The sequence below is a fragment of the Podarcis tiliguerta genome, assembly GCF_965153285.1.
Source record: "Podarcis tiliguerta genome assembly, chromosome: 14".
NCBI lineage: Eukaryota > Metazoa > Chordata > Lepidosauria > Squamata > Lacertidae > Podarcis > Podarcis tiliguerta.
Genome location: NC_139547.1, coordinates 21,609,456 through 21,635,253, shown reverse-complemented (window position 1 = coordinate 21,635,253; position 25,798 = coordinate 21,609,456). Strand labels below are relative to the sequence as shown.

The 25,798-nt window shown below is 40.1% G+C and overlaps 1 protein-coding gene across 6 annotated transcripts in view; it reads left to right on the top strand.

Annotated features, from left to right (window-relative positions):
• ASB7 (ankyrin repeat and SOCS box containing 7) overlaps positions 1 to 25,798 on the top strand; it is a 39,489-nt gene that overhangs the window by 8,845 nt on the left and 4,846 nt on the right. For 4 of the 6 annotated variants that reach the window (XM_083412281.1, XM_083412278.1, XM_083412280.1 and 1 more), the window contains exons 4-5: positions 1,550 to 1,816; positions 11,037 to 11,642. In XM_083412281.1, the coding sequence (XP_083268407.1) occupies positions 1,606 to 1,816; positions 11,037 to 11,642 (817 nt within the window). In that variant the 5' untranslated portion in view covers positions 1,550 to 1,605. The remainder of the gene's footprint in view (positions 1 to 1,549; positions 1,817 to 11,036; positions 11,643 to 25,798) is intronic. The other 2 variants (XM_083412283.1, XM_083412282.1) reach the window with 1 other exon arrangement.

Below are 25,798 nucleotides of genomic sequence, written 5' to 3'. Positions count from 1 at the left end.
AAACATGTTATAGTTACCCGGCCACAGAAAAACAGTTTTTATGAGAGAGAGAAAACTATGCCAAATACTAAATACCAAACTTTGTCAGCAGCCAATGTGGCTACTCTAGTTGTTGCTACTCAAAATATGAACATCCAGGCAAATTTGAAAGAATGTTTAAGAACTGCAAAGCAACTTTAAGGATTGCAAAGCAATTTTAGTTATGGTTTTCTATATATGTATAAGTGTTTCTGAAACCTATTTTTTAAAAAACCAGTGTAGTTTTTGAACAATAACAGTTTTCTACTGGTTCTTTGGTTAAAGTTGGAAGCAAACCATCCTCTAAGGTAAAGGTACCCCTGCCTGTACGGGCCAGTCGTGTCCGACTCTGGGGTTGCGCGCCCATCTCGCTTAAGAGGCCGGGGCCCAGCGCTGTCCAAAGACACTTCCGGGTCACGTGGCCAGCGTGACAAGCTGCATCTGGCGAGCCAGCGCAGTACACGGAAACGCCGTTTACCTTCCCGCTAGTAAGCGGTCCCTATTTATCTACTTGCACCCGGGGGTGCTTTCAAACTGCTAGGTTGGCAGGCGCTGGGACCGAGCAACGGGAGCGCACCCCGCCGCGGGGATTCAAACCGCCGACCTGACGATTGGCAAGTCCTAGGCGCTCAGGTTTTATCCACAGCGCCACCCGCGTCCCAAAACCATCCTCTACACTTGCTCAAATCTAAGTAGGAGGGAGAAAAGCTGTTGGTTCACTTGTATAATGCAAATGCATACATCGCAAATCTTAAAAGAACCCAAAGATTTTTTTAAATGCATAGATAGTCCATTTGAATTGCAGTGTAGCTAATTCCACTGTTCCTGAGCAACATGTCTGTTGCCACTGCCAAGGAGTGTGGTGGAGTCTCCTTCTTTGGAGGTCTTTAAGCAGAGGCTTGACAACCATATGTCAGGAGTGGTCTGATGGTGGTTCCTGCTTGGCAGGGGGTTGGACTCGATGGCCCTTGTGGTCTCTTCCAACTCTATGATTCTATGATTCTATTCTATGTAGATAATGCTGCATGACATTTTATTAGAAATAGTTGTGTCCATTGATACTTAGGAAGTAAGAGCAATGAGGGGCCTAAATGGCACAGCCAGATCACCCTCACAGTCTTAAACATGTAGGTGTAAAGGGATAAGTGTCTAGGCTTGGTGAAATAAAAAATAAAGGTTACGATTTTTGGAAAGAAATATCAGAAACTGAGGGGCAATGAATGAACAACTGATTGACCAATGGCATGAATTTAAATATCTAGGAATTCATTTGGAATGTAATAAAATGTTAAGCTTCTAAAATCTTGAGTACCATTACATTTTATTATGTGAAAGTTGACTTTATAATTGATCCTTCAGCCTCCTCAAATGGCTATTTTGGGGGTACAGTGGGGTAGTGGGGACTGAAAAGCCCTGGCACATGGGGTGTGTGTGCAGCTTTGTGGACCCTGTCCTGTTTATCCATGTTGCTATGGAGTGTTCTTGGCACTCTCCCTCTCTCCAATTCTGATATGTATTTACTGTGTTTCAGTTGCAGGTGACCTGTGAGACCTAATGATCCTTCTTTAGGAGGCAGATTCTGCGAGGATGTTACATCACCACTGCCGGAGGAACCCCGAACTACAGGAAGAATTGCAGATTCAGGCTGCGGTGGCTGCTGGAGATGTTCACACTGTGCGCAAGATGCTAGAGCAGGGCTATTCTCCAAATGGTCGAGATGCCAATGGCTGGACCTTGCTCCATTTCTCAGCAGCAAGAGGAAAAGAAAGATGTGTCCGTGTATTCCTCGAACATGGAGGTTGGTTGACTTAAATGAGGTGGGGGTGAAATTTGACCAAGCATCAAGGATTTTATCCTTTGCACCTTCACTTTAAACTCTGGTTGCTTGGTTGGTTGGTTTATGGCAGTGGCCGCATTCAGATGATCACATCTCTGCTTAGTAAGTCAAGATATGTGCAAACTTCATGAACCTTGCTTCCCACTTGGTGTGAGTATGCAAACCAGATGGGAAATGGCAGCTTGTCTTCCAGTCATGCCTGAATCTGGAAACCGTCACTTTAAAGTTAGCCTCCAGATCTTGACTTGACTGAAAGCAATTAACCATAGTTCCTGGTTGGGCGTAATGGGAAGCTATTGTTAACTGCCGCTTCCTGGCTTGTTCGCTGGAGGGAGAAATGAAGGAACTGCATACCTGTATGAAGCTCACTCATGTTGAGCGTAGGTTTTTATCATCTGAATGTGGCTCTTTTTGCATTTGGCTTCACAAAATGATCAGGTAAGCTGGGTAGGACTTAATTTCTGTATTTCTAATTTTCTGTACTTTAAATCTAATAGTGAATTAAAAAATAAAAAAGTGAGTAGGCAAGCTATGGAATTGCAAAACCCACCACAAGGGGGCTCTCCTCTGTTAAGTATTTTGAATACTGTACATACCAGAGAAATAACAGGTTGCAAGGATGCTCAAGGAGTCCATTCAATTTGCATCTAGGCTATGTTAGTTTTCTCTTGTTAAGTTATTTATTTATTAAATTTATATATTGCTTTTTATCTGAGGAGCACAGGGAGGTTTACAATGTAAAAAACACAAAAATATATAATATAATAACAAACAGAACAGCACCTCCCCCCCCATTTTAAAAGGCAATAGATGGTTTAATTAGCCAAAGGCCTGGGAGAAGAGGAATGTTTTCAAATGGCACCTGAAGATACGTAATGAAGGCACCAGATGAGCCTCTTTGGGTAGAGTGTTCCACAAACAGAGAGCCACCATTGAAAAGGCCTGTTCTCTAGTTGCCACCTTCTAGACTTCTCATGGATGTGGCAAATGAAGAAGGGTGTCTCAGATGATGATCACAGGATCTAGGTTGGTTCATTTGAAAAGAGGTGATCCTTGAAGTATTGCATTCCAGAGCCATTTAAGGCTTTGCAGGTCAAAAACAACACTTTGAATCGAGCCTGGAAACTAATTGGCAATCAGTGCAATCAGGCCAGTACAGTGGTACCTCAGGTTACATACGCTTCAGGTTACAGACTCCGCTAACCCAGAAATAGTACCTCGGGTTAAGAACTTTGCTTCAGGATGAGAACAGAAATTGTGCTACGGCAGCAGTGGGAGACCCCATTAGCTAAAGTGGTCTTCAGGTTAAGAACAGTTTCAGGTTAAGAACGGACCTCCGGAACGAATTAAGTATTTAACCCGAGATACCACTGTATTGGTGTTACATTCTCAAACCATCTTGCCCTGGTGAGCAACCTGACACTGAATTCTGCACTAGCTGAAGTTTCTGAACCACCTGGAGAGGCAACATGTATAACATGTTGCAATAACCTAGAGGTTACCAGAGCATAGACAACAGAAGTTAGGGGTGCAGCTGGGCCACCAGCCAAAGTTGATGGAAGGCACTCTGCACCACCGAAGCTGGCTGAGCCTCAAGCGACAGCAATGGATCCGGTAGTATTCTCAAGCAGTATACCACCCCTTCAGAGGGAGTGTAATGCCATCAAGAGCAGGCCACCTCCCATCTATCCAATCTAGAAAACCACCCTTTAACTGCCTTAGTCTTACCTGGATTGAGCTTCAGTTGATTGGCTCTCATCCAGTCCAAGACACCTACAGACGTAAGGGAGAAGTAAAACTGGGTGTCATCAGCATATCACTGACAATGTACTCCAAAATTCTGTATGACCCCACTCAGCTGTTTCATGTAGGTGTTAAGTAGAATGTGGGATAAAATCTAATTCTGAGGAACTCCACATTGAAGGCTCCATGGGGCTGAAGAGCATTCCTCAAGTATCACGCTTGGGGAAATAGACATCCAAGAAGGAACAGAACCACAGCAAAGCAGTGCTTTGAAACTTTTGTGTAAGCCAACAATCAAATGTAGATGATGATACTGTGGTACCTTGGTTGTCGAACATAATCTGTTCCAGAAGACCGTTCGACTTCCAAAATGTTCTACAATCGAGGCACAATGGGCGGTTGGCAAATTCCATTGAGAAAATGGAGAAACATTCCTCGGAAGCTATTCAACTTCCAAGGCGCATTAAAAACGAAAGCATTCACTTACAGGTTTTCGGCATTCGGCTTCCAAATCGTTCAGCTTCCGAGACGCTCGAAAACCAAGGTTCCACTGTAGCAATGTTTAAGAGGTGTTCTGTTTTTGTGTCTTTGGTTTCTTTGAACTGGTAACATAGTTTTTCTAAGCAGCTTCAAAGCCCAGCCATCATTGCAAATGTTCAAAGGGAGCTCCTGGGAGTGAAAAGATCTGATTTGGACCCGTGAGAGCACCCATCTCTGTCCTCCACCCCACCCCCACCGGTATAGTGTCGCTGGGAGGCTCGGTGTATATTTCCACATCATTTCCATAGTCATTTGCAGCCCTATTTGAACATAGTCACAGTAGCAGCTGGTCTTGGAAGCCCCTTGTTAGTGGCTATTTTACCAGTTTAAAGTTTCTGTCTTTTTAAAAGCAGCCTTCAGCCTATGTAGTAAAACATAAGTACCATTCTAAATGAGATTCTAGTACAGACATTTTAATTTTGTTTTAAAACTTGCAAATAGTAAACAAACAACCTGGGAATTAACAATGTGAAAGTGACACAGATTGACCATCCTTAATTAAGGGCAGTGCTCCAGAACTATGTACTACAGGAATTGAACAAAAGAAATTCTGTGTATTACGGTTAAACCAGGGGTTGTGTTCGCACTTGGGGGGCAGGGAGCAAAGAGAGAGCCATTTGTGCATTAATGGGAAGCCACAGTTCAGAGGTGGCTAAAATGTGGCCCTTCATAAGTTGCCGGACTACAGCTGCTGCATTCCTGAGTGTTGGCTATGCTTGCAGGAACTGATGGAAGTTTGGAGTCCAATATCATCTAGAGCAATGTTTCTCAACCTTGGGCTGCCAGCTGTTTTTGAACTACAACTCCCATCATCCCTGACCACTGGTCCTGCTAGCTAGAGATGATGGGAGTTGTAGTCCAAACCAGCTAGGGACCCAAGCTTGAGAAACACTGGTCTAGAAGGCCACAGGTTCCCCACCCCTGCCATAGTTAATGGTTTCCAGGAAAGTATGAACATGGCCACTGTGTACATAAAGTGAATTGGAGCCTATGTGCTAAAATGTAAAATTGGTGAATTCGAGATAAGATGGCAGAAAAACTGGAATTTAACGAAAGGGAAACTCTGAGAACTTTTATGTGGCCTCTTACTGGCCACATAAACAGGCAAGAACTTATGGAACAAACAGATCCAAGTGAATCATGTTTTGCCAAAATCCAACAAAGCTTTGTATGCCACAGAAGTACCCCTTCATGTGTCTAATATACATAGATTTACTAGAGGCTGAGGTTTTATTATGGGAATGATTTTGAACACTCAAGGAAAGCATGATTATGCATTTTTCAGTTCTCCTCATGTAGCTCCCACCTTCTGTTGACAGTAGTGTGTTTATTGTAGACTCTTCTGTATTATCTTACATTGCTCCAGTAGAGTAGATTCCGCTTGCTTACCGTTGGCTATATTTGTAAGAAAAAGAAAAATATTTTTGTGTTGCAAGAAATAGTTCTCATGCTTTATCATTGTATCTCTTAGATCTTGTACATGTATGTCTGAGTGCATGTGCTGCATAAACACAAAGCCCATTCCTTCTAGATGGTGCTAACATGGAACTGAGCATTTAATGAGGGGGTCGATATGTGCCATGAAATATACTACTAGTTAATTAGGAGAATAGCACAGAAATAGCCTATTGCTGCCTTAAAGCAGAGCTTATAAATCAGGCTTCCTCAACCTCGGCCCTCCAGATGTTTTTGGCCTACAACTCTCATGATCCCTAGCTAGCAGGACCAGTGGTCAGGGATGATGAGAATTGTAGTCTCAAAACATCTGGAGGGCCGAGTTTGAGGAAGCCTGTTATAAATGACCAAAATGCATAAAGAGTTGGCAAGTTTTAGCTTAAACTTCAAGTATTGCAAATTGTATCATCTTTTAAGGTCCAGTAGAATAAATTACGACCATTTTTTATCCTTCCTGTGGTAAGTGTGGCCAGAAGATGGCAGTACAAGTGTTTGCAAAACAGATTTAGAACTTCAGCGAATTTACTCCCAAAAATGACTGTGTGAGTCTTGATGTCTAATAATCTCCACCTGTTCCCTAGTTATGCAAATATTCATCAGAATATTTGATAGCTTCAATATCCAATGGTTTTTTTATTTCACTATTTGATATCTGCCAGTTTATATTATCTATATTTGATAGTTCCTAAAAAGTATTTGCCATTAGCCGTACTTTGATAGCTGGTAAGCAGTAGTATGTTAAAGTGGTTTTCAGACTTTATGAAGGGAATACTGTAGACAGAGTGATATCTGTGATACATCTCCTGGACATTACAGAGCATTCTGTAGCATGTACTAAGGTGGTTGCTTAGTTCACACAGGGCAATGCTAAGCCGCCTCATTCCCCCTTGGCTACACATTGCAGAGGAAAGATCAGTAGTGGTGGGCAAACTGTCTTCCAGCGAAAGTTTCAAAATCACTGTACTCATAACTGTGTGCTGATGATGAGCATGCAATAATATTTAATATTAGATTTTGAAAAGCTGACATGTAATCATTTATATTTTTAATCGTATAACTTTTGATTGATAACATGAAATGTTGTTTGATAGATGGTGGGGGTAGGCTTCATTGAAGAGATACAAACAAGTTCAAAGCATTCAAAATCTCAGATAATTTTAATTTACTCAATTTTAGAGTAAAACAACAACAACAAAGACCCATGGTCCTAAATAGGATTATCGTAGCATCACTTGTTATAATACTGTCTCTTAGCATGAGTTTTTAAGTTGTCATGCAAATGCTTTATCAGAAATGCTTTATCAGAAATACTGAGTACTTATAGACTTTCTGGAATTGTTCGTTGGGCAGAGTGGTTTTTTGTATTTGTGTTAAGAGCTAGTCTTAAAAGTACTTGGTTTAACACCTGCACAAGATAATAACAGAGCAAGATAGTTACGTTAACAGTGTTGCCCTAAAGTAGGGTTGCCATATTTCAAAAAGTGAAAATCTGGACACAAAAGTTGTTGAGCTTTTTAAAGTTTTGCCCATTTTTAAGGAAGTTCACCAAAATTGACATGGGTTGCCTGTCATACGTCCGGATTTTCCCAGACATTTCAGCAATTTTCACCCAGGCACTGTTTCCAGCTGCCAGATCCTGGCTATGTCCAGGAAATTCCAGATGTATGGCAGCCCTACCCTAAAGTTCTAGAGCCCTGTTAGATGATTGGGTAGAAAACTAAAATTTTTATTGGAAACTTCACAGTAAAGCCAACCAAAAAAACTATACTTGAACAGAACTTCAGGGACATGCAGGAAGAACATGAGATTAAGGTTTGGAGCAGCTGGGCTGACCTCAGGCTTGCTACACCCTTGGGAAAGCACTTGGTGAAAACTTCTTAATTCATTTCCTGGCCACCACAGTATTTACCCCTGTTTTTTCACCTCATTTTTTCCCCTCCTTTGCTTCCTCTGTTTGTCTTGAGAGAAACAAATCACCAGCACTGGTCTGCACTTAACATATACAGGCAACCCCCCATTTATGCAGGGGTTACGTTCTGAGGCACCGTGCGCATACGGGAAGTCATGTATAATTGAAGCACCCATTCAAAAAGCCTGCAAACACCCTCTAAAGCTCTGGAAACCCTTTAAAAAACCCTTTAAAAACCAGCAGCCCTACCAGACGGGCAGGAATGGTGGCACTCAGTCTTCCTTATCGCTGGAGGAGGACGATTTGCAAACAGTGACAAGCAGGGTACACTGGTACCCAAAAAGTGCTTGGTTGTGGGTCAGATTCACTTGGTGGGGCTGATAGTGTATTGCAAAAGAACATGGGGGTGGGCAGCTGGCACTTTTGTCTCTTCAGCTGGTCAGGGCACGTTTGGGCAGCCTCCTGATCCACAAATGCAGCTTCAATATGGGTGCCAATATTCTTTAAATTAAAATGTCATTTGAAGCGGTCCATCCAACCGCAGTTAGCTCAGAACGCCTTTGCAGGCTGCTTGAAGTGCACATGCAGCCTGAGAGTCTTCTTATGCAAGGTGCTGCCATCAATGGGGATACACTAGCAGTTCATGTCCTCTAGACACAGGGTCAGTGCCTTCACCAGGGCCTCAGTGTTCGAAACTCCCATTGTTCTAGGCACATTTTGTGACTGGTAATTTAATTAGCGCGAGCAGTTTCTGAGCTCTGGGTGCAGTCCTGCGCCTAAGTTTTCAGATTAGAACTGGAGAGTGAAAGGAAAGGAGGACCTTTTTCTTCCGCCCCACTTCCAGCTACTCACTGAAGACTGGAGAAGAGACCCTCTTAAGAATATTAGGGGGTGGACGGGGGAAGGACTAGACCATGTGAAAAACGAACATAATATTTTAGCTGCAGTTCATTCATTTTAAAGTTGTATTTTGGCCAGGCCAATGTTTTAAACTGGCATATTTCTTATCTCAATCTTGTATGCAAATAGTGCCAGTGTGTTTGCACAGGATTGACTGCCAGGCACCTTGGCAATTATGTATAAGCAAAACTACTCTTAGAAAGGTTGTGTGTGTGAGGGGGGGGGATATGTGTGTTGTGTAGGAATATCAACTCTACACTGGTGGGTCTTTAAAGAATGAATCCAGATTTCTGGGGGTAGAGGGAAATCTGTGATACTGTTTTTTATTATTTGTTACCTTATTTTCTTTCTCCTATGGCTGGATGTTTACATGCCTGAAAAACCTTAATTTTGTGAAATGGCAAACCCAGATTATTTTCATTTTATAGAAAACGCTTTTATCAAGATGATCTGAAATAACATGTAGCTTACATACTTTGGAAATGCTGTGAACCACAGAGGGCATTCTTTCTTTACCTTATACAGTATTGTGCACTCCCCCCAACCCCCCCAAAAATACAAGCTCATCTTGCCAGACCACAATACATCTGCATCTTGGGCCAGCAGATGTTACTTCACATGCTTCTTTTTAAGACCAAGAAGCACAAGGCAAAACAAAACACAGAAACAAGCATGACATTTTAGAGTTGAAGGAGCTTTGATGCATAGAAATACCTTGAGCAGTTGGAGTTAGGATGCACAGTGTAGGTCGGGGAGCTTGGACAGCGTGAGCAATCTGTACCATGTACTCCTGTTTGGTTTGTTTTTGACCAAGATATGGAAACTGAGGAGGTGAATTGAGATGAAGCTTACTACAAGAACTCTGCATCAGTTAATTCATATTTCAAGCAAATATGAATTTCAGTGAATCTACTTCTAATTTGAGCTGTTGCATGAGCTGGATGGATTGTTGCTCTGTATGAGGCAGTTTCCTGTGTTCCCATTAAAAACATTATAAATCACAACAGCACCAAAAACAATTAAAAAGACCTGATTAAAATGATGCATGCATATTAACACCTTTTCTGAAAGCACATACTTCCCTTATAAAAACAAAATAAAGTGTATAGTGTGGAAGATCAGTGTTTTCCTTCCACTAAAGTGTTCATTGTTCTACTGTAAGTAGGTTTCGCAATTAGAGTAGCAAAGTATTAGTTAGTTGGTGCAGCCCTGTCATAATAGTTAGACAGCAGAACAGAACCTTTTACATTTCCCCCCGTCTTCGTCTTTTCCTGGTTTGGCTTGTGGGGGGGAACTTGCCATGGAGGAATTGGGCCAGAAAAGGAGCCTGCTGCCAGGCAGAGTTAGGAGCAAACTAGCACCTGTGGTTAAAACAAACCATGGCTTTACCTTGTAGCATGTTGCCAGACAACAAATCATGGTTAGTTTGCTGAGCTGCATTCAGATGTCTTAACAAGCCACACTTTGGCTAAACAAGCTGCTGTTCAGCATTATGCGTGAACCAGGCTAATATGCAATAATGCTGAGTCTGTTCAAAAGGAAAGTGAGTTCACCCGTTTGTTACTACGTTGTGTATTTTTGTGTGTTCTTACTGTAAACCATCCAGTGATCCTTGGGTGAAGGGTGGTATAGAAATTTAATAAATAAAAATAAAATTCACTTTTTCAAATAGACCCATGTTCCAAAATACAGCCTGCACCTGAGATTTTGGTTTATTATTTATTATTGTTTATTCAACAGCCTCTGCCGTGGCTCTGCCAAACCACATCTTAAATTCTCTGAAGTTATAAAGCAATTTGTATTTTGAGGGTTACTACTGAATTGGAACTAGGGACGCGGGTGCCGCTGTGGGTAAAACCTCAGCGCCTAGGATTTGCCGATCGCATGGTCGGCGGTTGGAATCCCTGCGGCGGGGTGCGCTCCCGTTGCTCGGTCCCAGCGCCTGCCAACCTAGCAGTTCGAAAGCACCCCCAGGTGCAAGTAGATAAATAGGGACCGCTTACTAGCGGGAAGGTAAACGGCGTTTCCGTGTGCTTCGCTGGCTCGCCAGAGCAGCTTTGTCAAGCTGGCCACGTGACCCGGAAGTGTCTGCGGACAGCGCTGGCTCCCAGCCTCTAGAGTGAGATGAGCACACAACCCTAGAGTCTGTCAAGACTGGCCCATACGGGCAGGGGTACCTTTACCTTTACCTTTACTGAATTGGAAAATTGCATAGAGACAACAGTTGTGTGCCAATATTATCAAATTGTTTGGATCAGCTAAGACTAGAAAGCCATAAAGTAAAATTTTACATATTTTCAATTAGTGAAAGTGAAAAAGGAGAAAGACTAGCTCTTCCCCTAACTTTTTAGATCTTTCTGTCTGTCTGTCTGTCTATCTATCTATCTATCTATCTATCTATCTATCTATCTATGTCATCTAGCTAGCTAGCTTGCTTTTATTACGGTAAGTAAATAAAATGAACAGCTTACTGCATAATATAAGTACTAATTATTATCAATTGCAAGATGGTTGGGTAAGATGATTTAGTAGGACACCCTTCCAAGAATTGTAACAATGTATAGAAAAAAATTCAGATGCCTTTTTGTGTTCTCCTGATAATAGCTAACCTATTGCAATTTTGTTTAACTTTAGCTGATCCCACAGTGAAAGACTTAATTGGAGGCTTCACTGCTCTACATTATGCAGCTATGCACGGCCGAGCTCGGATTGCACGCCTAATGCTGGAATCAGACTACCGCATTGATATCATTAATGCAAAAAGTAATGATGGCTGGACTCCTCTGCATGTGGCTGCTCACTACGGCAGAGACTCGTTTGTCCGTCTCCTGCTGGAATTCAAGGCTGAGGTTGATCCACTCAGTGACAAAGGTACTACACCACTTCAACTGGCTATTATCCGCGAAAGGTCCAGCTGTGTCAAAATTCTCCTAGATCACAATGCCAACATTGACATTCAGAACGGCTTCCTGTTGCGCTATGCTGTGATCAAAAGCAATCATTCTTATTGCCGGATGTTCCTTCAGAGAGGGGCTGATACAAACTTGGGGCGCTTAGAAGACGGGCAGACACCATTGCACTTGTCTGCTCTTAGGGATGATGTACTCTGTGCACAGATGTTATACAACTATGGTGCAGACACTAATACAAAGAACTATGAAGGACAGACTCCGCTGGCAGTTTCAATAAGTATTTCTGGAAGTAGCCGACCTTGTTTGGATTTCCTACAGGAAGTAACAAGTATGTATACTGGAAATCTTTAATCAAAGTCCTCCAATGGTCTTTGGGGGAAGTTGGTGGAAAAATGAGTTTTCTACTTGGCTGGTTATTACTTGAAAGTTTAGGCAGGCCCAGAGAATAACCACTATTTTCCCCTTCAGAATCATGCTTGTGCTTCAACTTGTATACATTCCTTCTGAACTAACTTGGATTCAAATCCTGAATTTTTTTTGTCAGTCCTAGTCAATCAACAGTTCTGCATGTGGCAGGAAGGTAACAGGGAATGAAGGCTCAGAAATGTAAAATACATTTTTCCAAGGTCTTTCTCTGGTTTACAAAGGAATGTTCAAAAACTGCTGCTTGCTCATAAATTATTTTTCACTTTTCTTTGTTCTTCATTAGAATGGGAGATGATACTGAATTATTTATCCCTTGGGGCTGCGAAATGAGCCTGGTTATTGTGTTGACGTCCTTTGGACCTCACAGTGATATTAACATGTGTATGTTGGTTCTTAAATTACAGATCTAAGCAATTCGTGGTTGATACCACTTACTACTAAGTAGTATTATTTTCACCATCAGTCTTCTTCTCATCTTCTTTGGTGATCAAACTTTACCAAACCAATTCCTTTTCCAGCAGTTGCCTGAAACAATATTTCTTCTTGGTTTGTGCTTATGATGCAGTGTTGACATGGTTAATCTGTACTGTTTTCCTTTGTCACTAAGCCCCCAACTTATGCACATTTAACTTGTGCACATTCAGCTTGACATGCATGGCAAAAAAATTAAGAAGGAGTGGAGTTTCGAGGAAAATGACATTGGTAATCCCACCTGCCATTGATTCCAGTGTGTTTTGCCTATATGTGATTTTGGCTTTAGGCATGATCCCCAGAACGTAACCCCACTCAAACTCCAGGCTTACTTTTGAAGTAAGATCTAGAGTATACAGAATAGAGCAGAGCCAGAGTTGTTCTTGTGACAAAACCATATTACAACGATCAGCCTGTTATGTGTGCACTGTATGATAATGGTATCTAACCAAAGGTGGAACTTGTCAAATGTAGGTAGTGTGTAACAACCCATAGTTCCAATTCTGTTCAGTAGCAATCACTTGTCTTATCTCTAGTCATTGCTGAGATGTGGGTAAGACTAACTCAGCTGTATCTGAGGCTCCTACATTCAAGAAGTGTGTGTATGTGTATGGGGTTTGATTGCTGAATAATCTCAACGAGGCATATCATAGGTATGTAAATTATCTGCTCACATTATTGAATTTGTATTTCCTTTGAGGATTAATTTTTAACATACAGATTTAGTAGCAGGTGTAATACTAAACTTTGCCTCAGCATTATATAAATGAAGTTTGGGCTTTTGTTCATTCTCCCTCACGTCGCTATACCACTGTTCTCTCTAGTTTACAGAAACCATTAATTTATCATCATTTAAAAAACAACAACAACAACGCAGATCTTTAAAGCATTTCCTTATTTTTTTAAAAAAATGTCCCAGAAAACTAATCCTTTCCTTTAAGACAAAGAGAGAGGTTACTACCATTTGCATTGTCAGTGTTTTTCTGGACTTGTAGTTTTCCTTCATTTTTCTCTTCTCTGAAGTATGATTTCACCCAGTTTTCTTTGCATATAACAGTGCAGTCATATCCTAGTTACTTTGTATCCAGGCACTTTCTCTGCAGAATTTTTCTTCCATCTTACTCTCCTCCTACCCTAGCAACTTCCTGCTTAGCACCCTCCTCTGTGTGTCATGTGGGAATTTGGGATTGGTTTTTTTCTTGAACACTTAAACCTTTTTTTAAAATTGTGCTTAACTTTGCATATGTTCAGATTTTTGAACATTAAGGCTGCAGTCCTAAACACCTAGATTGAATTTTGCTTCATTAGACTCCATCGAACTGACTTCCGACTAAGGTATGTTGGATTGCCCTTCACCACTGTAGTTAAGTAATTTTTAGTTGCACTGTTCCTATCAATGTCTCCCTTTTTAAAAACCTATTGGTCTCCTTAACCCTACAGTGTAATTTTGATCTTTTTCAGTGTCCTTCATGGATTGTACATGGATTCTATACTGTCTATTTCTTTTCATCACGTCCCTTCTATTGTCATAATCATTTAACCCTTTAAACATGTTCAGTGCTGTAGGCATGTATTCTGATTTTGATTGTATGCCTTTCTTCATCAAAATGTAACGCCACACTAGCACTGGCTAAGATTTGTGGAATGGCTGAACTGAAAGATCTCTGTGCTGATTTTCTTCTGAGCCTATCCCTTCTAAGGCTTGCTTTGCTCACGTTCTGCTTGGCATACCTTCAGCACTACCTTTGAACAACCCTTTGACTACTTAAGCATTGAATAAGCAGCCACATTTGCTTCCTCCCTACACCTGTTGTTTTCCTCTTTCTGATGCCCAGTGCATCCATGTGTAGCACACCCAGTGAGGGATGGCCTTGGGCCTCTCTTGGCCACGTTGGTCCTATTGCATACCCTCCTTAAATGCTTTTGACTTGGCAGGAATGTGTCCTTGAACTGTGGTAATCCCTCTTGCTTCCCGGATAAAGGGTGGAAAGGGTTGTGCATGTGTGCTGACTTTAGCATGCCTGCAATGTAGGCAACTGTACAAAGGAAAGTCACATCCATTGCTTGGCCCACTCTTGCCTTTGGTCCCATTCACCATTGCATCCCTTGGGATGAAAATGGTTCCTTACTCCTGATTTAGGCCTTATTCCCAAGATTTATTGCATTTGTCTCTGCCTCTGGGATGCCATTTGACAGGTTTGTACTGTACTTTAGCTAACTAAGTCAAGACCACAGGGAGAGTAAAGGTAAAGGTACCCCTGCCCGTACGGGCCAGTCTTGACAGACTCTAGGGTTGTGCGCCCATCTCACTCAAAGAGGCCAGGGGCCAGCGCTGTCCGGAGACACTTCCGGGTCACGTGGCCAGCGTGACATCGCTGCTCTAGCGAGCCAGAGCCGCACACGGAAACGCTGTTTACCTTCCCGCTAGTAAGCGGTCCCTATTTATCTACTTGCACCCGGGAGTGCTTTCGAACTGCTAGGTTGGCAGGCGCTGGGACCAAACAACGGGAGCGCACCCCGCCGCAGGGATTCGAACCGCCGACTTTTCAATCGGCAAGCCCTAGGCGCTGAGGCTTTTACCCACAGCGCCACCCGCGTCCCCATGGGAGAGTACTCCCATACAAAAAGTCAGTACAGGATGTGTCCATTAGTAAGTGGATTGAATCACATCCAGCTTTTTTGGCAAACTTGCGACAGGCTCATGAAAAGCCAAGGTGCAAACTCATTCTTATTTTTGTAAAGGGAGTGGTTAGTTGCAGCACTTCCTTAAGCGAAAACCTCCAATGTGTGGAAAAGCAAATACTTTCCGCTTGAAAGAAGGCTCTTCAATGTTGATACATACCAAGCCCCAACATGAAAAGGTCTTTGTCACCTGTAGCCATGATGGTAGCGCTGTATTTTATATTATGTGATAATTAGTGTCTGAACGCATCCCTCTGCCCATTTCACTCTTAAGTTGGCTTTGACAGTTTGACTAGGTGGTAATAACTGTTTGTGGCAACAAAGTATAAAGCTGTAGTTACGAGGTTTATTACTGTGTTGCAGTACTCTAAGCAAAAGGCACATTACTGCTCTAAAGAGCTTCCATTGATTGAAGGGGGCCAGCCAGCTTTAAGGTTGGATTTTTGGAATGTGGTTTCCTTGATAATCATAATCAGAGAGGACACTTAAACAAGTTAGTCTTCTCAAGGGAGATTATTTGATTACATTTTGTATCGTTTATACTACTGTACTCCCTTTGTTAAATTGAAAGATCTGTGGATTGAAAAGTAATTTGAAAGCCTTTTAGATCCCCCTTTCTTTAGACACCTACAACTGAAATGAATCTAAATTTTCTTTGCCAAAATTTGAGAAAGTGTGTTCGGTGTTTTTAAGTCGTGCAGTGGCTTCCACTCCTACGTAATTTGAATCCTTTGAAATTGAGAACTTCATGGAATGTAGTTATGGTCAATGGGGCGATTTTCCTGCATCAGCATCTTTCAATGTGTAGGAAAATATTCTATAACTTAATACAAAGTTTTAAAATCATTTGCTTCAATTAATGGTTGTAAACTTCCTCTGCTTTTCAAGTCAGGTTGTAGATGATGGCTTAGTTCATCCTCTTGCAGAGATGTTGTTTTTATGGAACTAATGTTATAGTGCATGTGATATTGTAGACTCTTCATTCAGTACTAATCTCCCCTTGTTAGGTAGCTGATAGTCAAATGCCAGTTTTAAAATAAATAGTGTTTTATGAGACGGGGGCAGGCTTTTATGTATGTTGGAGATGGATCAGACTCTTTCAGAGAAGAGACATCCTAGGTTCTTTTGGGCATGGAAAATAGGAGGCTAAACTTTCAAAGGGTTATGTAGCATCTGAGGTGGGTGACTGTTAGTCAAAGCAAACTCCCTGGCTATCATATTCCAAGCACATTTTCAAAGCATGCATGTTTGCCTCAAGAACATAACTGGGCTTTTTGTTCAGGTAGGTGCTTTGATATTGCCGTATGTTTTGTGTGTTTATCCCCCAACAATCCCTTTATTCAAACCCCCCCAAAGTACTCTGTTTCAGGCAGGTTGGGCTGCCTTTGGGCATTGCAATACAGTATAAAAGTGAAATATACAGTGTACTAATTGTAAATGGAGCTAAGCTATAACATATGCTGAAGTCTTGCTGATTTAAATAATGCATTTGTTAGTGTACCACCATGTATAATTGCACACTGTGTGCAGCAAGTTTGAACACCATGAGCATGAGCCGGACTTCTATTGGGTTTGATCTACAAAGTGAAATAAGCTTTTAAACAAAAAAGAGACCTTGCGAGAAACGGCTGTTATCTCAGGATTTTGGAGTTTAGTTTCAACCACTTTTATATTCTACTTTTACTGATGCTGGGGTTGGGGTGGATTTCTTACATTCCTATTGAATTTTGATCTGCATACAGTTGCTGTTGCCTGCCGCTGTGTTAGGCAACAGTATTATCAGTCTGTATACCAAAAAGGTGTTATGAACCTGTAGCTTGAGGCTTTTAAAAGAGCTGGAGTTTAATTGTAGCATTTTCAGGTCACCAAACAATGAATGGGTGAGTGCTACTTATCCCTTCAGTTTTGCAAGCAGATTTAACATAAATATAAATGGGTAGGCAGTTATTCGATTTCTTACCCACCCTCTACTGCAAGTTCCCAGGGCGAGTTACAACGATAATATATACAATTATAAAACAAAATAGTTACAACCATAAACAAAAGTGTAAACAATTACAAACAATTCCATATATAAAAACAGAAGAGACATTTAAAAGCAGTTCCATAAATAAAAAACATTGAAGTTTATTCCAGTGCAGATGCAAGTCTGCACATGAAGCTATAGGAACCCTGCATGTGAATGTCTCAGGCTTTAAATGATCATCAAACTGTATTTTTAGTATTTGATTGTAATGTGCACTCTGTTAAAATCATGAAGTGGGGAGAGTGGAAGAAACACTACTTCGAAACCAAAAATAGCAATAGGTCATTTGACTGCTATAAGGCAACAGCGCATTTCGTAGGGGTGTGAATTGCTTCTTTTACCTCACTCTCCACTTGATATAAATCACATAGGTAATCAAAATAATGACAATTGCCTTTTCCTTAAAACAGCTTTCTGGGACTGGTGCCCATTTATGATGGCGTTTTAACTTGCAGATTTCACCTGAATTATCTAATGAAAGAGGTTTTGGTTTTTACATGTATTTTTGAAGCAGATATAAATTAGTTTAACTTTAAATTCACACCTATCCTTTTTTGTGTGTGCTTAATATTACTGTTTTGGAGCCTTTTACACAGTAGATAGTAACATCAAATATAGTTCATTACTACCTTAACATTTATTATGAACCAAATTCATGAGTACCTAGACTAGCTAGACAAAACATGGCATCTATTTAACTCACATTTGGAATAATGTTCTCCGTAGATTCTGTGCTTTGTGGGTGTGGGGCGGGGAGGGGAAATGTTTCTTACGGGGGGGGGGGGAGCTATGATCTCACATTCCTTTTGAGAAACCAATTAAAACATTTTTTGAAAGAAGAATGGTGGTGGGTAGAGGGGGAAAAGTCTGCTCTTTTCCAGCTATGTGGAATTATATTGCATTTTAGGTTGTTACTTTTTTGTGGGGTGGGGGGGTGTGGAACAAAAACAAAAAGACAAAGCACTTCTTTGCCTTCAGTGGAAACGTTGGGTCTTTGTGGGCATCCAAATGATCAGTGCAAAATTTTGCAGTGATGGAAAGTTCTTTTTAATCTATGCTAAGTATAAGAAATGTTATACTGGAGAAAGAACCTCATTGTTTCTGGTCTTAAACTATCATTTAAAACCAGGCTTTGGTATGCATTTGAAATGGAGGGTTAAACACTAGCTTTCTCCCATTGAGGTAACTCTTCTGGGAGAGAGAATTTTTTCTTTTATAAAGCCACAAGAATCCAAAGCAAGCTGCAGGAGGTAGATTTTTTGGGGCAAGTAGGGCAATTATTTTATTTTTTAAAATTGACACTCTTGCACAACTAAAATGATTTCACCAATCAGCAATCAATCAAGGAAAACTAGAGAAGGAGAAATATACCAGCATATGAAAGTACATAATTGCTCTGCTTTTGATACTCTTGATTCATTCGTATTTTAATTTTAGAGCAGTTTATCTTTTGACAATGATGGTTTTATTCCTCATATAGACCGCAGACAGAAAACCAAATTGGGTGCTTCTGGTCTAGTTTGCAGGTCAGTTGCTGTTCTTGTGATCCTGTAATGGGACTGTTGCTGATCTGGGGAACAACTTGTGTGCTATTGAAAAGCCAAGAACGACTATAGTTGTGATGGTGCTTAAAGTCCATAATAAATCGACCATGTCCTCATATATATGCCTATATGCCAATAGGCCCTGCTCACTAATCCATCGGTACATCAAATTAGGCCAGCAGCACGGGCGAGCAGGTCCTTTGCCAAAGTTGTCCCCTGGTTTTGGAATGCTTGCTCATCAGATATGAGGGAGTTTTTTCAAAAAAAAATGTGTTGATGAGCTAATGGTTATTTGATTGATTTTGGGAGGGAGGGAGAGGGTTTTTAATTTTTGCTAGAATCCAAATAACTTCAAAATTAGTTCTACATGACAAAATATGTTTTAAGTTTGTGTTCCTCATCTTCCCCATTCTGCATCACAAACCTATTTTGAAATTGATTGGTCTGGTTGCAGTTAAAAATGCATGGGGGTGTAAAGTGTGTAGGGTATATACATGCCACCCCATTGCCTCTGCCTGCTCCACCCTGACCTTTTTAAATTCAACGAGAGAGACTGAAGGGAAGTTGCACACTGGCTTAGCTGAACATACCGGTATTTGTGTTACCCAGTTTCCAAAAAATGGGGAGGTTTCTAAATGCATTGCATTGAGTGTGCTTGCTAGCCAGTTTTAGATTTTCCTGCTCAACACAGAAAGATCAAGGCATAGATGGGGATGGTGAAGGTGGGGCCAGCATGCACCTTCACTCCCCCTACATGCTTCATGCAATTCTTTCATGTTCTCTGTATTGCCTGGACAGGGCTTTAGATTTGAGAAAATCTAGCTTTCAGGGTTGGGGTGGGGGAAGGCACCTCGCTGAGCATACCAGAGATCTTGTACAAACTCAAAAGTAGAGTTTTGAATCCTATCTTATAGCTATCTTTATTTTAATATATCTCTTGGAGGTTTGGTATCGTTCGTATTTCATTTTTTGATTGCTGCATTTCAGCATTTGGAAAAAGTAACTTAAAATGCTTTAAATACAATACTGCTTGGTATCAGTTTTCTACAACTTAGAAGTTGTCCCGTCTCCCCTTTTCAGGCTGTTAGAAACAAGATTTTGAAAAGTTTTCCATGTCCCTAATATGGGAGTGGATTTTCAGAGCAGGGCAGGTGTTCGCTTACAACAATATGATGACTACTTTGAAAATCTAGCTGCCAGATAGGCTTGAAAATCACAGCAGGTTTCGTTGCCTGCGGTGAACAAAAAAATGTATATTTAGGTCAGGCTGGAAAACATTACAAAAAGTTGTTAGGGATAGGAGCTTTTGGGTCTTTTTAAAAAAAAGATATTTCTGCTTCTATAAGAAACTTTGTGGTCTAGTAACTTCTGTAGACTTCAAATTGCCATATATTACAAGTATAAGGATAATATTAAGGGTGCTAGGTAACTGAATCTCAAAGGCACGACGAACTTATTAATGGCTGAATTGTAGACTCTAATTAAAATATTTAGGTCTTTGGGCTGTTGTTTTAGTCTTGTGCCTGCCTTCCTGTTTGTGATGGAGTTTTTTGTCATTGGGTTTTGGTTTTTTTTTGCTTTCCCATTGCCGTTTCTTCATTAAAACAACAAACAACCCACCCACCCCCTGATACTTCAAATGGTAACATGTCTGTGCTTGCTGTCAGATGAAATATGCCAGAATATACACTGTTAACATATACCTGTTAGACTGTTCACTCGTAGGAATCAGCTTCTTTCTGGAGAATGGCCAGATTTGGTTAACACAGCAGGAGAAGTTAGCGTTTCTAAAGGGTTCCCCTAAGCAGGTCTTAAATTGCTGAAAAATGTTCAAAGGTGGCTGCCATTCAGATTATTTTAAAAATGCTTCTTGTGGTAACATAATATGCAAACTTACTTTTAAAGTCAAGTGAAGCTTATGGTTGTAACTCATTCGTATACTTTATTTATAAAGACTGCAGAATAATATCAAAACCACTTAATGGAAAAGTCACAACACTGTTTATTTCTGTGTTCTGGAATCTCTTGGTTTTATCTGTGATGAGTGAATATGCAGGCTGAGGGGTGACTCATAAGGTCATTTTTAGCACAAATTCATGTTTTCTTAAACCTTTGTAATGTAAGACTAGCTGTGCAGCTGTGTATCGTGGCCCCATTACATGCATAAAGAAAGCAGTGCTCAGATTGGAGTCCCAGTGGTTTCAGGAAAGAAATTTCTACGCTTGTTGTTCAACTTCTGTTGGAGATGTAATATGTGCAATATATTCTCCAGTATATTGTCTAATGATCTAGAAGGTCTAGAAGCATTAATCTACTATATTGCATTTTTTATGTTCTGTTCTTCCTCCAACAAATTTGGGGTCATGCACCAGGTTCCTCCCTTTCCCTTCACCCACATCCACCATATGAGGTAGGTTGAGCTGGGAATTGAAGTTGAATCACCCTGGTTATAGCCTGTCACTGATCACTACATCAAGACAGTTTTATTAATTAACGAAGAAATTTGCATGAGACTATTTTCTACACGGGTGTGACCTCACTCATGAAGCTCCAACTGCTTCGTCGTATATATATATATATACACTGTCGTGAAAGAGTTGGCTGTGAGTTCCCATGGTGTATAAACACAGCTAATTTGACATAGGTACTCCTGTATTCTGGGAGAATGTAAATGCAAAGACTTCTCCCACTTCTCACTTGGAAGTAATGTTTGTGTAGAGAATTGGGCTTCCTTGGGAAGAGTCTTAAGAGAGGAGTTAACTTGTGGGGAGGTGAGTAGAAACAAATATTTATATGAATGGAAAGTACTGTAATTTAATTAGATTTCTCTGTCACTGTTCCCTCTCTGAGATTTTATTTTGCGTTTGTCAGACACCATCCAGTTGTGACGGAACTCATATGTGGAACATAATCAACAGCAGTACAAGGAGCCGACTTACCCCAGAGGGTAGCCACAAATTGTCCATCCCCACAATTGCCATGGGGGTGGACCATCAAGATCCCAAATAAATGGTTCACCCTCCTCATCCAGAGGAGGGGAGTCACCACAGGCTCGCCCTGCTACAGCCAGATACGACAATTCACAAATCATTCCCTCTTCCTCCTTGAGGATGGAGCCCTAGCCTCTTCCCCCAAATGGGGTTAAGGATGGAAGAAACACCTTGCCCAGTGAAAGATGGGAGAAATAAATGAATTAGGAGGCTGTTAATGATTGCATCAGCTTTTCAGTCCCCCCCCCCCTTAGTTTCCAAAACAAATCTTTAGAGAACAGTGTTTTCTGTCTTACTTTTGTTTCCTTTAGCTAAAATTAAAATTGCATAACATTAGGAATAAACATTAATACACTGGAAAAGGCTAACAAAACAATTGCGAGATCATACCAAAAATGATGAATAATGGCTTACAACATACCTAAACGTATATTCCCAGAAGGTCATTAAATCTATTTTTTATCAAATGGAGTTTCACAAATTTGATTCTCAGTATCACAAATAAAATTAAGTTTTAACATTATAGAACTTGGAATATGGCTTTGAAACCAGTCCCACAGTAGTGAAGAATTTCACCACATACTCACAAAAGAGGGAGAAAATGCAGGTGAAAAACTTCACGAAAGCTGGTCAGGTTCAGCATAGCACTTACTATAACACATTGAAAAATGCGGCAAACTCACACATACCTTTTACAAGGCTTATGTAATATAACCAGTGCAATCCCAGATCTTTCCTCCTTTTCCCCCTCCTGCCCCTGCTGAATAAACCCATTACAAATATTTTGCCATAGTTTTTAATCTAGCTTTTTAGAGTATTTAGATTTTTGACAGATATGCTTTGGATTATGTTTGTAAGAAATGGGTCATTTTTAAATTGATAGTATCTCAGAGGGTAGTATGTAATGGTAGAAGCAAATAATGGCACTAACTAAAATAATTATATCTTTTTGAGGTACTAAATGTATATTAAGAGATTTGATTTTCTGTTGCTTGTTTTGTTCTAACAGTTTCTCATCGAGTAATAAAAGCTTATCTACTTTTCACATACAGTCTTCCATCTGACTACTGTATTTACAAGCATCCAGTTATAATGCTACTGGGGCATCATCTATATATATATAAAATCTCAACTAACCAACATAAATAATAATTTGAATTTATGAAAAAAAATCAAATCTCTTAATATACATGTAGTACCTCGAAAAGATATAATTGTTTTAGTGTCATTACTTGCTTCTACCATTACCTATTACCTTCTTGAGAGATACTATCAATTTACATATGACCCATTTATTACAAACATAATCCGAAGCGTATCTGTCCAAAAATCTAAATACTCTACTTCTATTTAATAAAGCTGACTGAAAATCCGGTAAAATTTTATTTCTCCTTCTGATAAATGCTTTGTCCGTTGTAACTAAGAATTACAGTTGCTACTTTCACTTTACAGCTGATAAATTGAAATATTTAGTCATCTCTCAATTTACGAGTTTATTTTATTTATTTATGTAACTTTTAAAAAACAAACAAACTCAAAAGTAGCTTACATAATAGAACGTCAAACACTATACAATAAGATGGCAGCCCAGCGTTTTAAATAATTTCTGAAATGGAAGAAATTTAGGAACAGTGTTAATCAAGGAAAGAAATTCATAAAACCACAGTTATAAGGGGGAAAGCAGCAATTTTGTAAGACAAGTATTTTGTAAGGGCTATAGCTCAGAGGAAGAGCATCTCCTTTACATATGGAAAGTCTTTCATTCAATCCTTGGCATTTTGAGATTGGACTCAGAATGTTCCTAGTCTGAAACCCTGGAGAACAACTGCTAGTCAGTGTAGACAATACTGTACTGAACTTGATGGGCTGGAGGTCTGTCTCTGTATCAGGCACATTCCTATGTGTTACGCCCAAATGCCCTCCTAAAGAGCCATTTTTTAACCAACCACATAAAATCAAAATATTGGAGTCTAACAGATCACACTTGATAGGACGTTCCACATGGTAGGTGCCAGTTTGGAAAAGGCCCTGCTCATGATAGCTGCCCATTATGCCTCATGAGGGGAGAACTTGGAGTGAGGACTCATATGTTGAATTGGGCACATTGAAAGGAACATATGGAATTACCACTGTATCTTTACGTTGCAGTTATGCATAATCATATAAAATCATAAGCTCATCTCTTATTTAAATCTAAAACTCTAAAATTATTGAATATATCAGATATTTTAATCTCAACCATTTTTCAGTTTGAGCACATCCTAATGCTCTTTGCTAATGCACTTGAGGAACAATATCCCCAAAATCATTCTCTTTTTGAACTAAACTATCCAATTTATCACCAAGTTGTTTACATAAACATGTAATTTATTCATTGATGTTTTTAATCTACTTTTTTGACACTCTTAGGCTTCTCAGTATATTCTTTCAATTATTCTTTATCTGTGTGTCTATCTTTTGAAAGTTTGAAAAAATCTTCATTAAAGATTTTTCCCCCCTTGCCTCGAAAGACTATGTTGGGATCTCTTACCCAATTAATTTTCTCAGGAATTTTTGGAGTCATACCCACAAATCAACTTTGAATCATTCACTCCCCAATATATTAGCAGGACAATCTTAACTATAAATCTTTCATTTCATCCATCCCACAGACAGAATCAGTATCATATGAATTTGTATCAGCCTTTTTTCAAATAATCATATTTCAATACCGCCCAATCATATCTCGCATAATATATTGTGCATCTCCCGTATACAAGAAAATTGTAGAAAATGAAGTGCGTAATGTTGCATCAATGCTGGACAGTTTGTAAACTATAAACATTTTTCAGCTAAATACTATATTTCACTACCCCTTACATACTATAATTTATATTGCAACAAATCCATATAAAAAAGAACATTCAAATTCCAAATCCTTATTAGTTGAGAAAATAACAGTCACAAAATCAAATTGGAATTTAGTATGTAGTAATGTTTTTGACATGCATTTCCGAATAGGTTCATGGTAATATTGGTGAATGTTCCAAATAGTCAGAATTCTAAGACTTTGCTGAACAGTGTTATGAAATGGTCGCACCTTTTGATGATCTAAGTCACTTGTACTGGTGAGGTGGCCTCCAGCCACATACAGGTGTACAAAATACACACCTGGAAGTGAGTTGCTGTGGCTGGTTTGTGTTGGAAATGGAACTTGTTAACTGCCTCCTCCCCCCCTGGAAAAGGTGGGCAGGCTCACCTGACAGCAGCTGCAGTTTTCGGAGTACCCAGCTTGACAGTTCTCAGCTTCTGTCTCTTTGAAGTAGTATTGCATTCACTGAACTTGAGCCCCTGGGATAGGGTGGGTTATAAATGTTTGCTTAAATCAGGCTTTTTAACTGTTGCCTGTACCAAAGGAACAGACAGCTGCTGCCTATACTTCTAGAATAAAACTTACTAATAAGAGCCTTCATTAAATTTGATGGTTCAAACATGTGCCATCATTGGAAGCAGACAGAGAAGGGTTAATGGAATTAGTTTTGATACCATTGTATTTCTGAATGTGCTGGCTTTGGAAGTCTTTTAATTGTCATGTTTAATCTCCCTTTTAATCTTTCCAAACTTGGCAGAGGTTCTGCACTTAGTATTACCTCTTAATCATCATTAGATAGAGCTTGATTTGTTGCCTTCTTCACTTGTATTGCTTTTGCCCGATTACTAATAACATTTTACATTTGCCAAATGAAGGTTCACTGGTGTTGGTCTATAATCCTCCCCTCCCCTCCCTTTTTCATTCAAATGCAACCAAGAATGAATAAGTTCTCTAGACACCAAGAGCCAATAGATGTGGCAACTGGTGCTTAACACTGAAAATGTCCATTGTTAGCACATTCCCAGGAAATGCTCTTCAGCTTATCAGGGGGAAATGTCAAGACGCTTAATAATCAGCTCTTAAGGAATTCTGCCCTAAATGTGGATTGTCTGCCAACCCCCTTCCATTTTATTCAGGAGATCTGTTGCAGATTTGGATGTGAGATATTTTTCTGTAGGCTACAGTCAATGTTCAACTTTCAAAGTACACTTGTGAATGCTGATGTGACAATCCGATTCAAATGTTGTGAATGTCTGAACACTATTGAGATAATACTGTTTGAAAATTTCCTGAACTGTAGTTGTTAGCAATCACTGTAGTATGTCCAGAAAAGGAGAAAATCTCAATCTCTCTTTCTCTCTCTCTCCCCCCCCCCCCCCAATATTCATGAAATCTCTCTGGGATTTTCAGTTTTCGCCTTTAAATACCATAAATATATGTGAATATAAAATCATGCACTAGTGGTTAAAAGCAAATGTCTATATGGTTAAGTTT